The sequence below is a fragment of the Sturnira hondurensis genome, unplaced genomic scaffold, assembly GCF_014824575.4.
Source record: "Sturnira hondurensis isolate 20B ecotype Veracruz unplaced genomic scaffold, ASM1482457v3 Scaffold0015509, whole genome shotgun sequence".
Classification (NCBI taxonomy): domain Eukaryota; kingdom Metazoa; phylum Chordata; class Mammalia; order Chiroptera; family Phyllostomidae; genus Sturnira; species Sturnira hondurensis.
Window position 1 is genome coordinate 6,758,012 of NW_028088140.1, and position 12,958 is coordinate 6,770,969.

Consider the following 12,958-nt stretch of genomic DNA (forward strand, 5'->3'; position numbering starts at 1 on the left):
GTTGCTGGTCTCCAAGTGGGCACTGTGTGTCTGTCTCCTCTACTATAGAGTGCAAGCTGCTAAAGAGCAGGTCCCACCCCACTGTTACTCACCTTTTACCCCCACTGCCTGCCCCCCAAAATCTTTAATAGTGATGGTATGATTTGCGGGTTCTGCTTAAACTTGACAAATGAAAAAGAATCTCAGTACAGGCATGATTCACGCATCAAGCCAATGATACAGCCATTCAAGCCATCGATACATTTTCAAACGTATTGGGATGTTAGCCCTTATTACTGACTTAGCTATCTCCCTTGAACAGAATTTTCTTTTTTAACTTTTGTGAAAAATCATGAGTTAAATCACTTATTTTTAAAATATTATCACTGTAATAATTGCATGGAGACATTCAGGGAACTTTTGCAAAATCAGCTATCAGATCCACCTATGGTACCGACCAGGTGCTTCCCTGAGGGCAGTGGGAGAGCTTTACAATCTATTAAGTAAACAGGACAAGCCACTGCCAACCACTTACCACTTCCACGGTTATAAAAAGGGTTCACTCGGACCCACAGTCACATCTTTTATAAATGTCAGAATTCACAGGTGGGTGAGGATGAGAGCAAGTTTTAATTCAGGCTTTTTACAGCTATTAGTAATGAAGTATGATTGAAATAAGTTCCATTGTTACCGTAACTCAGATCATGCAAAATAATAATTTTAGTTCTTTTATGAGAGGAAGGCAGAATATATTAGCATTTAATCTGCCTGAAAATAACAGTGACTCACCAGAAGTATCTGGATGGCAGTCAGTCACTCAGTGCACATTTACGAAAGCCTACTGCCTGCGGAAGCCTCGTGACCCAGCGGCAGTGGTAGGGGTGGGGGTGGGGGCTCAGCTACATTGGTATTGCGATGAATTCCCATGGTCCTTTTACTCCTTTTGTGGTGGTTGCTTTTTTCTTTCTCTTTCCCTCTCTCCTTTTTTATAGGAAGCACCAACTAATAAACTTCTCTATGCCAAGGATATCCCAACCTACAAAGAGGAAGTAAAATCTTATTACAAAGCAATCAGGGATTTGCCTCCATTGTCATCTTCAGAAATGGAAGAATTCTTAACTCAGGAATCTAAGGTATGGGTGGAAAGTAGAAATAAAATCTTTGGTTCCTTTTTTTTAAAAGTTTCAGAATCTCTCATCAAGCCTTTTTTTTTTTTAAGAAACATGAAAATGAATTTAATGAAGAAGTGGCCTTGACAGAAATCTACAAATACATCGTAAAATATTTTGATGAGGTAAGGTTTTTACACACTTAAAAAAATTGGTATGAATCAGTCACCAGGACTGGTTGTAAAGCATTCTGTAGGTCTCATGACAACTCTGGCATCCCGGATGGCCAGAAAAGGGAGGCCAGGGTGCCTGCTGGGGGATCCTGGCACCAAGCCAGACCCTGCAATTGGCTGCCGCCCCTTTTTTAGTTTCACGTTGCCCACTTTCGGACCAGCCTGAATTTACATTTGAGTTAATGGGCTACAGCCACATTGACACAAGCTAACTTTGATGAGTCATGGTCCTATTAAGAGGGGCCAGCTTATGCTTGATTGTAATCTGCTAAAATGAAAGCTAAGCTTGTTAAGTCGCCTAGATTCTGTATTCAATAATTATATGAAAGAATGACATTTTTCTAATTTAAGCAAGTATTTCAATAAACCATTCTCCTTAATGATTAAAGCTTCTTAATATGGATTTTTTTCTTTGGGAATTCACACAGACAGTCGTCAGATGCCTTAACATATTTGTTTCCAAATATATGTTAATTCCCCCTTCCCTGATTCCCCCCACTCAGTCATGCTGGGCCAGGCTATCCATGTCAATGGTGAGAATAGCTCACCAATTCCATTTGCTCCTTGAAGATCAAGTGAAGAGCTAAGGTAGGGTAGAGGCAATGAGTTCCTTAAACATGATAAGCATCCCTCTTTCCAGGGGTCAGGGGTTAGAAGGGAAGCACTGGGGAGGGGAGGGGAGGGGAAGGGAGAAAAGAGGTGGGGAGAGGGAGAGGGCGAGGAGGGACTAGACTGCCCAGGCTGGGAGGGGAGGGGTGGGAAGGGAAAGAGTCATCTCTGACCAGGACGCCCCTGTGCCTGCTGCATTGAAGACGTACTTGCCTGCATGTTGGCTGCCCAGAAATGCTTGCTGTGCTTGGAATGGCTATGACATAATGCACAAAACAGGGCCTTGGAGGTGTGGCTCCATATTTGTAAGCAAACAGTTGGTATTTCTTGCAAGCTTCTATTTTAAGCCAAAGTGTTGTTGATCCTGTGATAATGACTTAGCAAAACAACTTGCAAAGTGAGTATGTAAATGATCAAAGAAAATGATGGCATCTACTTCAGAGTTTACCACTCACAGTATCAGGAATGCAAAAAAAAAAAGAACTGTAATGCTAAAACCACAGTATCTAAAATAACTGTTCTAATTGTCAACAGATTCTAAATAAACTAGAAAGAGAACGAGGGCTGGAAGAAGCTCAGAAACAACTCTTGCATGTCAGAGTCTTATTTGATGAAAAGAAGAAATGCAAGTGGATGTGAGCACTCTGGGGCCTGGCTTAATCTGGCAAAGTTCTTCAGACGACCTGAGAGCAAAATGGCTGCTTGAGCTACTCTGCGCCGTTAATTTTTAAAGTTTGCACATAGGTTTCACTTTGAGCACTGTCTGTAAGAGACCAAGGCACATGCACAGCTTTCTACTGTGCCTGTGTGCATAGTGTGGGAACCCTTTTGTAAATAGAGTTGAAGTGGTTGTTGCAGACAGCCTCCTTGTTTACAGAGAATACAGGGCCAGTAAGCAAGTGTCGGTATTGTAACTACAGTCTCCACTTAAGCACAATGATGTAAGTGGTTTTGTTTGAAAACTACAGCTAGGTAGCACTTGTGACTACACCGCACCTCTGCAGAAAAGGGACACTGCCAGTGAGGAAACAAAATGTGAATCGTGTCATTTGGAAACAAGGCAGAGGTGTTAGGGCAACCTTGAGGATTTGCAGCAGTGAAACGTCCCATAGTAGTTCTTGGAAAAGTCGATGGCGGAATTTGGTAGTGTGTACACTTAGCATTTGTGAGTGTGTGTATGTGTTTTTAAACCAAAAACTAACAGTGTTGCAACATTGTTGAAAGGGCTCGTGTTTTTCAGTGGTCGCCAACTGCACTCCATCACTCACCTCCATTTCACTAGCGGGCTCTAAAGCAAGGAGAGCAAGTAGGCTTTATTTAAATGCACAATGTTTGATCCAGACACTTCGTCTTAGGGTTATGTTCCTTCCTTTCACTTTATTTTTTCAAACTGATTGCATTTGATAATGGACATGATGGGTGTTTAAAAAATCATGAGTTCATTTCTGTCTAAAAACTTTGATCAGATCTGTGGAGAAGTAACTCACTCCCCTAATCCTACATTTCTATCCTAGAGTCTTCTTGCTTTAGAGTTCTGGTGAATCCTGTGGTTATAAATACTTGTGTGTGATCTAAAAAAAAAAGATACATTTTACATTTCATGAAATTGCTGTTCACACTGGAGTATTATATATGAATATATATATTTGAGGTCCAAGGCCTGAAAAATATTAGTATAAAACTTGGTATCTTAGTCTTACTCTGTACTTTTTGAAAGTATTCCTCACAAGAGAAAGAATTACAAATACTCATCTTATTCATGCCTTTCTTTTTAAAGAATTTCTTATACAGTAGTCTTTTTATTGCTGATTTTTTTATTCCTGAAATTTTGCTGCTCATGACCAATTTTAATACCACTGTGTTTTCCTTCTAGTCAATCAGAAGTCAAAAGCGTACTTAGCAACTATCAAACTTTCCTTGTGGCACCTTTTATTCTTGGTGCCCCCAATCCCAGTTTGAGGAAAGTCATTTTTTCAAGTAACAAATAAAACATTGACCACACATTCCTTAAAATAACTTACCAACACTGTACGGGATATCAGGATTTAAACATGAATTTGTCTTAGATAAATGCAATTTATTTTGCTCCTCAATATCTGGTAAGAAGTGAGAGGTGACACCTCAACCAACCGAACAGAGAAGAAAGCAGTTATGCCCTTCCCAATCCTGTCACTTTCGACCAATGGACACACCTCAAAAATACTACCAAATAGGTGACTTACAAGTGTTAAGGTGAGAGGTCTGGCCCCCACCCAAGGCTGCTGCAGTCTTGATGTGAAGGTGTTCAGAAGAGAACAACCGCAGGAGAGTTGAGAGCCAACGGTAGGAGAGTTGCCCAAAAGACTTCCCCTTCTTGAGGGTACAGAAATGTTAGGAAAACTTGTAGGAAGAGCTACAGCTTTCTCTGAGTATTTTGTAAAAGCTCCATGAGGGTGTCCCCGTCCAGCTCTCTGGCACATGAGTCCTGCGTGGAGACTTACCTCCTCTTCCAGGGACTGTGCTGCTGGGAACTTTGGGCAAGTCACTTACCTCTTTGTGCCTCAATTTCTGTGTAATATTTCTTTCTAGCCTACCTCATTGAGGTGGTGTGAAGAATCACTAATGTATGTAGCGTGTTTGTCAATCCTCCAGTGAAAAGCACTATCTAGATCATATTTTGGACCCCATTAGTCAAATGCAGTAAATGGCCAAATTAGATGTGTGCTGAAGACAATCAGTCACTGGGTCCATATTAAATAGCAACCAGAGAAACAAATGACAAACAATTTATAGTTTCAAGTTTCTTTGCATATTTTTTTGGTGCAAAACCATTTATAAACTTTTTTTTCCTAACACTAGTGTCTACAGCAGCATTTAAAAATTCTGTTAATTTTTCCGTATTAGGGATTTAAAGTCTATTTCTTATTGTATACCTGATTGAAGCTGTTCTTGGAGATGAATGTTTTAAATGTCTATATCCAAAAAATAAACATTTTGATGTAAATATGGACTCTTCTTGCCTTTTTTTCTTCCAATTTTCTACTTAATAATAGGTTTGGGTTTTTTTTTTAGTTCAAAATGGTTCCAGGGAATTTGACGTGTTTTTCAGGTGTGTATGTGAGTGAGCAGCTACATTATGCAGGGAGTGAAGTTAGTTTCCCCTAAATGACGCCGAGGGCTGCTCGGCTGCGCTGCTGGCCTCACTGTCACCTCGGAGTCTTGACTGGGAAGACTTCCGGGTAACGGACACTTCACTTGGTTTGGCAACTTCAGCTCTGCCCAGTGGATGTGAAGTTATTCCAGCAGAACTCCTTTAAAAGATGATGTTACATAAAAAAGCAAATGATAAAATACTTAGGGATGCACAGAAACAAAACATTTATAGTAATTTGGGTAGATCCACAGCAGTGGGAGGCAAAGAGTTAAATACCAACAATACTTCTAAAGGGACCCCACTAGGTTCAAGATTTACGGTGAATGACCTTTTGTCTTATAAAGCCACAGGATTTAATTATTTGTACTTCGTTATTTTCTGTTAGTTCTAATTCAAAAGTCAAAATCAGTGAGATCTTCTACACTGCTAAATATAGACTGTATGGTTGAAAAATCAAACACAAGACCATATATCTAGATAAAAAATATTTATTAAGCTCTTTAATAAATTATGTGCAGAGATTTTAGAAAAGGTAGTGTTTTGCATTTAGATATCTTTAAGTTATATTTTTTAATGCTGATCTTGAAACTGTCATCTTTTTTCAAAAACTAGAGGTTTATAACTCTTATACAGTAAGCTGGAAAATGTTTACTGACCCCATTATTGCCAAGCATCTCAAAGAAGAGGAAGAAGTATGCCCATGTTCGTTCGACATGGGCATATTTCAGGCAAGACAACCCCAAAATTCAACCAAGTAAAATTAATAAAATAATTTAAAAATTTGATTCCCTAAGTAAATATGTTCCTTTTATTTTTTAACATTCTGAAAGGACTGTCCATAAATACTCTAAATATCTCTGAAGCTGTGTTCATGCTTCACTTGTCATTAGTGTAATTCTAACACAATACAGCATCTAGCTGTCACCCACATGCATGCAATACAGCACATAGCTGTCAGTCACCTTTTCGTGAGGTAAACTCAAGGGTTTTGGCCAACAGTAATAAAGTATCTAAATGCCACATGGGTTAAAACTTCAAGCTTTATTGAGTCACTGATTTCATTCCTTTTGATCTGCCTTTTTCTGAAAAACATCATTCCCCAGGTGACCCGAGTTCCTCTAGTTGTTTTCTTTGTGTTGTTTCTAGTTCTTCTAGTCTTTTCCGAAGTAGAGAGAGTTCCCTTTGATGCTGTTCCTCCTTAAAAGCACAGAAAAAGAGGTTAAAAAAAAAAAAAAAAACCAACACAGAAAAGGCTTAGAGAAAGAGACTTAGAAAAACTGGAAAAACAACTTGGGCAGCAGCCTCGGTCCTTTGTCACTCGGGCCTGCACATCCGGCAAGGAAAGGAGGGCCACTTGAGCGGTCTGAGAGCACAGAGGCGCGGCCGGACTGCCACCCAGCTCTGCTGCTCGCCTGCCTCTCGTTCTAGCCTCAAGCAAACCACAGATCTGTCCTTCTCCAGGTGTAAGATTCACCAGGAAGTGAATTAGAAAGTAATCATGCAGGGCCTATAGGTACACTTACATGACAACTTTCTAGCAAGACTGGAGTTTAATGGTTTATGATAAAGAAAGCACTCGGTCTGACATTCAGTTCAGTGACTAAAGTCTTTTATAGCATTACAAAGTGTAATTACTTATTAATAGTTCATCCTCTGAAAATCATCCAACTAATTTGATTCCTTCAATATCTCGAGGACTTCATACAGTAGAGAATTAGCCCAGTTTTAGAATCAGACAGATATAGGTTGAAACTCAACCCTGTCCATTATCAGCTATGAACTTAGGGAAGTCACTTCCCCTCTCTGATTCAGTTTTATAATCTATAAATTTGAAATAATAATACCTTTCCTCAAAGCATTTTTCATTAGGATTAAATAAAATACTGTATGAAAAATGCACAGTGCAGTGCACTAGTCAATGTGTGGTAGTAGTATTATATGAATGAGATACAAACTTTAGATTACTCAAAACATGCATCAATCTAGTTCCGTTTTAATTGCTCAATAGATTTCACTCCTACCACCATCGCTAGAAAATAGAATAGATTCATATTGATTTTGCTTCTCAGCAAATTTCTCTCATAAAGAAAAATTCGAGTTTTTTCCTGCATTAACAGGTACAAACTTAGAGAAACACTGGCCTAACTTCTGCCCTAAAATAAATGCTCTTACCTGCATATGGGGAGGGAAGGCTAGTTCCCTGCCTGGGACCACGGCTGACGACTGAAAGCTATCAGGATTGGCAGATGCTGTGGCAGGTATGTTGGGAACCAAAATTAAACTTCGAAATTCATTATGTCTTCTCTGTATATCCTTTAGTCTTTTTCGAAGCCTTGTATATTCTTCAAATGGAACATTTTGTCTTGAAAAGAAACAAAGTGTTTCTGTTCTTTAATACAGTTATACTCTATTGAAGAACAGTAGGATTCACAAAAGTTGGAAGAGGAAGGGAAGGACTACTAAATTATAAGGTTTATCGGTATATAATACATATAAAATTCTGTTTATCAAGAAATAAAAACAAATATGAAATGACATCTTAATTATATGTATTCTTGTTACCATTGTATTGCAGGCTATCAGCTCATTTTGAACTTTTATTTTACAATTAATCAAAAATCTCTTGATACTTGTATTTTCATTTCTACTCCACTTCCCCAGCCCACGGTGCTGAAAGGAGACAACTGAGCCCCAGGGGGGCCTTATTTACAGGAGGGATGGAGCACATACAGAGACAAACCAAGTTGAATCTTATTAAATTGACATTTTTAGGTAAACTATGGTCACATATAGGGAATTTCCTGTTGTTCAATGTACTTTTTAAAAAATGTAGCTTAATGACAAAAGCGAAGTCCCAACATCAGGGGAAATAGGATGTAGATAAAAGAGCGAACTTCTCAGGCCTTCCGGGCCCCCTTTCAGACACAAACTTTCTGACTGTCAACCACACCAGTAACCACAGTCTTCCAACCTCTCAGAGCGCTAGATGACCTGTGCCACAGCGGCCCAGTCTTGGGTTGATAGTATTTCAGAATTAATGATCATGAAACAGGTAGTAAGTTGAATTTTGTTTTAGAATGAATTTGGTGGCATCTTACTTTGGAACAGTATTATTATAAAGTTGGCATTAATTCCACAGTCTAGAAACCTCTTGGTTGTTATGAAATAACAACTACTTACATTTTGGTGATTACACTCAAGAAGGCCAGAACACATTTCAAAACATCACTGCTTGATAAGGCAATTTCCATTGCAGAAGAATCTGATGCTGTCTAAATGCTGAGGGGCCACCACTAATTAGCTAAATTTGCAAAGTTTTTTATTATTGACTTGAATCAAACATGTCATCAATGCCACTACCACTAACTTAATATGGGAAATCTCTGCTCAAAAATGGTGACGAAGATTACTAGCTGTGCTTCGATGTCAATAAAAAACCACAAGTGATAGCCCTCTGATGTTTTTCCACACCCAAAACTAATCTTTGATTCAAAGTGGCAGCCACTGTTCTAGAACTTACTATGCAATCACTGCAACTGCCCTGTCGCAGCACCAAGAACTCACACCGCCCCTGGCTACAAAGCCAGAGACGGCCCTTCCTGTCAGCCCCACCCTATCACCAACACTGGAGGTGTTGGCTGCCTTTGGGTTTGAAAGAGCATTCAGTGTGTGTGTGGGGGGGGGGGGGGAGGAATGAATTAGGAGTATAATGAATAGTTTGGGAATTCTTTTAAATGTATATTTAAAAAAAAACACAAAGTGCATAATGCCCAGAAACAAAGTTCTATGATACCAAAATAACCACATGGGGGATATATGCATACAAACACATTACCTATTTAACACCTGATTTTCTGTTTCCAATTCTTCTTTCTTTGCCTCCAAGACTTCTATTTTCTCCTGCAGTCTCTTCAATTTGTTTTCATGAAGCGATTTTCTCTAGAAAAAACAATATGAGAAAGTATGTGAAGACTTTCCTTCCTAGTTGAATAAAACTATTATTATATAATGGCGAATATTTTACTCACCAAAATAATTTTATTTAGAGATGAATCTTTTCAGTCACAACTAGGAACCGAGATTAGTAGATATGACTCTTAACTGAAAATTGCAAAGGTAATAAGCCACAGATCTACCTCTTACCCTCAACGTGACAAACAGAACTGTTACGAATGCTGAACAAGAAAACCGGTATCAATTATTACATTGCTGCAAATAACAAAACCTAAAAAGGGAAGGAGTCAAATTTTATGTATGAAGTTTGCCCTCTACCTGATAAGGAATCATGAGCTCTTCATTTTCACATAAAATATCATGTGTTTTCAAAAAAAACCCTAAAACAAAACTTAAAAGCATGTTTGCAATTGACAAACTGCTACCAAAGCAGTAAATTAAAGGATCAGAAAGTTAAGAGAAATTACAGGCGCATTTCCATTTAAAAGTGTGCTTTCCTGAATACTTAAAAAATTAAAAAGTAAACTTTACAAAGGGAAAATTTTTTAATATGGAAAATCCATATATAATGCAATAGCAGTATATAAAAATATTATTTTTCAGTTCTATGAACAGTTGTTTTTTACAGGAAAATACCTATTATGCTACATATCTTTTAGTAGCTGCAGGCAGACCTTTTAGGTATTTGTTTCCTTACCTTTTTTTGGTTGTTGCAGTGTAACAACCAGGCTGACAGAAAAATGCACAGAACATAAATGTAAGGCAAAAGTAAAACCACAAAGCAAATGCGGGGGTTATGACCTCACAGATCAATAGGACTGCTAAACCCAAAGTGCCCCTCCCTTCTTTTTTCAATCTCTGTCCCCTCTGTCCTCTGACAAGTGGTAGGCTCCCCTTTGGAAGCCTACTACTTCGCTTCCAAAGCTATGATATACTTTTGCCTATTTCTGAACTTTATATGAATGGCATCAGTTTACATTCTCATACAAATGGCTTTTTTCTTTCAATCAATATTGTGAGAATTATTCATGTTACTGCTTACAGGTATAGTTCATTCATTGCTGCATACTGTGTTCTATTAATGAATATTGTGTAGTTTATTATTTTACCCAGTCCACTATTAAGGGTCACCTTGGTTGTTTCCAGTTGGGCATTTCCTGCTACGGGCGTTCCTTCCCATACTTCCCATCGCTTCCTATCCCCCCGCGCCCTAGCTTTGTGACTTCGCCCCTGTCCTCCAGCAAAGGAATTACTCTTCTGTCCTTAACCACAAGTATATATTTATACATTTATGGGTAATTTAGGACTTTGCCTGTCCACCCACCCACCCATGTCAAAGAAAGGAAATCACTCCCTTGTATCTGGGTTTTTTGTTGTCGTCTAACACTTTATTTGTATGGCTACGCAAGGTACTTACTGACTGTCACAGTGCTTTCCCATTGTTATGCAATCGTCCATCTCACAGATACGCAGCATTTTACACACTCTCCTACTTAGGGAAATTTGAATGTTTCCATTTTGAGACTATTATGAATTAAGTTTCTATGAACGTTCCTGAACATGTTTTTGGTGGATATATGTACTCATTTCTCTTAAGTATATACTGAGGAGTGAGTCAGAGTAAGCATGTTTTAGCTTCTGTAAATATTGCCAGTTTTCTTACGTGGTTCTACTAATTACAGGAGAGTTACTACTGCTTTACGTCCTTGCCGACACTTGGTATGGTCAGTCTTTAAATTTCGGCTATTTTGGTGGAGTAGAAGTGTTGTCAGCGTAGTTCCAATTGCATTTTCTTGCTGTCTAATCAGGGTGTTTACACACAGTGGCCATGTAGATATACCTTTTTTGAGAAAGGGCTATCCAAGTCTTTTGCCTTTAAAAAAATTTTTAGTAGTCTGTTTGCTGATTTGCTGGAGTTCTTTATGTATTCAGAATAAGAATCCTTTGTCAGATATACAGGGTGGGGCAAACATAGGTTTATAGTTGTGAGCATGCAATTTATTTTTTATTATTGTACTATTCTCCATACAAACAACTTTAAACCTACTTTTGCCCTACCCTGTATGTACTGCAGACTGACATTCTCAAAGTCTGTGATAATATTTTCTTTCTTTCTTTCAAGGATGTCATTTTATTTTATTAAAAAGTCCTTAATTTTAATAAAATCCAAATTATCAACCATATCTTTGATGGTTAGTGCTTTTTATGTCCTGTTTTAAGAAATCTTTATTTATACCAAGATCTTAAGATTTCCTCCCCAAGTTTTCTTCTAGCAGCTTAATATTTTTAACTTTTCACATTTGGATCTGTGGTTCCTGTTTAATCTAGTAAGGTTGGTTGAGGATAACCAACTGACTCAGCACACTTTGTTACCAAGGATCATCCTTTCCCTGCTGCAATTCAGTGGTACTGTGTGGTAGAGCAGGTGTTCATATTCTCGTGGGTCTATTTCTGGTCTCTCTTCTGTTCTGTTAGTCAATTTGTTTATCCTTATGCCAATACCACACTGTTCTCATTACTGCAGCTTATAATAAGCCTTAATATCTAATAGTGAAACTCCTCCACCTTTGCTGTTATTCTTTATTTTTTTTAGGTTTTTTAATTTAATTTATTTATCTTTAGAGGGGAAAGGAGAGAGGGAGAGAAACATCAATGTATGGTTGCCTTTGGTGCGTCCCCAGCTGGGAGATGGCCTGCAGGGAACTGGCCTGCAACCCAGGCATGTGCCCTGACTGGGAACCGAACTGCGATCCTCTGGTTCGCAGGCCTGTCCTCAACCCACTGAGCTACACAAGCCAGGGCTGCTGTTATTCTTTTATATTGCCTTGGTTATTCCACTCCTTGGTACTTTCATATACATTTTAGAACCTACTTTCCAATTTCCACAAGGAAGTGCTGAGGCTTTGATTAGGATTATAGTCAATCTACAGACTAATCTGGGAAGAACTGACATCTTAATAATGTTGACTCTTCCAAATCATGAACATGCTATAGTTTTTTGTTTTTTTAAATCTAGGCCTTCTTTAATTTTTCTTAGCAACATTTGTAGTTTTCAATGTAGAAGTCTTGCACATCTTTTGCTAGATGTGTTCCTAAGTATGTTTGTTTTTTTAATGAAAGTATAAATGGTAAACATCTTATTTTCTTTTTAAAAAAATTTATTAATTTATTTTTAGAGAAGGAGAAAGGAGGGAGAAAGAGAGGAAGAGAGACATCAGTGTATGTATGGTTGCCTCCCACGCCCCGCCCCTGGGGACCTGGCCTGCAACCCAGGCATGTGCCCTGACTGGGAATTGAACTGGTGACCCTTTAGTTCACAGCCCGCACTCAATCCACTGAGCTACACCAGCCAGGGCAACATCTTATTTCCTGATGTTTGTTGTGTACATGAAGTTAGATAGTAGTCATCAGGGAAATGCAAATCAAAACACAAAAGGTATCACCTCACACCTATTTGAATGGCTAAGTATCAAAAAACAAGAGACAGTAAGGATGTGGTGAGGATGTGGAGAAAATGGAATCCTGTGCACTGCTGGTGGGAATGCAAACTGGTGCAGCCACTGTGGATAACCTTATAGAGGTTTAAAAAAATTATTGAATTACCGTAAGTTTTAGCAATTACACTTCTGGGTATTTATCTGAAGAAAACAAAACATTAACTCAAAAAAGATACAGGCACCCCATGCTTACTGCAGCACGGCTTACAACAGCCAAGAAATAGAAGCAACCTCAATGTCTATCAATAAATTAACACACAAGATATGAGATACACACACACACAATTATTATTCAGCCACACAAAAGAAAATCTTGACATTTGAGACAACACCAATGGACATTAAGAGCATTATGCTACATAAATTAAGCCAGACAAAGATAAAGTAACACATAATCTCTCATGTCATGGAATCTAAAACAAAAGCAAAGCAAAAGATGTCCCG

At 38.5% G+C, this 12,958-nt stretch overlaps 2 protein-coding genes across 3 annotated transcripts in view; one reads left to right on the forward strand and one right to left on the reverse strand.

Annotated features, from left to right (window-relative positions):
* PLXNC1 (plexin C1) overlaps window positions 1–4,909 on the forward strand; it is a 151,913-nt gene extending 147,004 nt beyond the window's left edge. Inside the window, exons 29-31 of the mRNA XM_037064685.1 lie at window positions 972–1,112; window positions 1,199–1,273; window positions 2,465–4,909. Coding sequence (XP_036920580.1) covers window positions 972–1,112; window positions 1,199–1,273; window positions 2,465–2,569 — 321 coding nt within the window. The 3' untranslated portion in view covers window positions 2,570–4,909. The remainder of the gene's footprint in view (window positions 1–971; window positions 1,113–1,198; window positions 1,274–2,464) is intronic.
* Window positions 4,910–5,535: 626 nt separating this feature from the next.
* Window positions 5,536–12,958, reverse strand: part of CEP83 (centrosomal protein 83) — a 144,084-nt gene continuing 136,661 nt past the window's right edge. The window contains exons 14-17 of one of the 2 annotated variants that reach the window (XM_037064687.1): window positions 8,899–9,002; window positions 7,236–7,312; window positions 6,011–6,260; window positions 5,536–5,977 (exon numbers count right to left, since the gene is read on the reverse strand). In XM_037064687.1, the coding sequence (XP_036920582.1) occupies window positions 7,297–7,312; window positions 8,899–9,002 (120 nt within the window). In that variant the 3' untranslated portion in view covers window positions 5,536–5,977; window positions 6,011–6,260; window positions 7,236–7,296. Of the gene's footprint in view, window positions 5,978–6,010; window positions 6,261–7,235; window positions 7,426–8,898; window positions 9,003–12,958 lie in introns of both variants that reach the window. The other variant, XM_037064686.1, reaches the window with a different exon arrangement.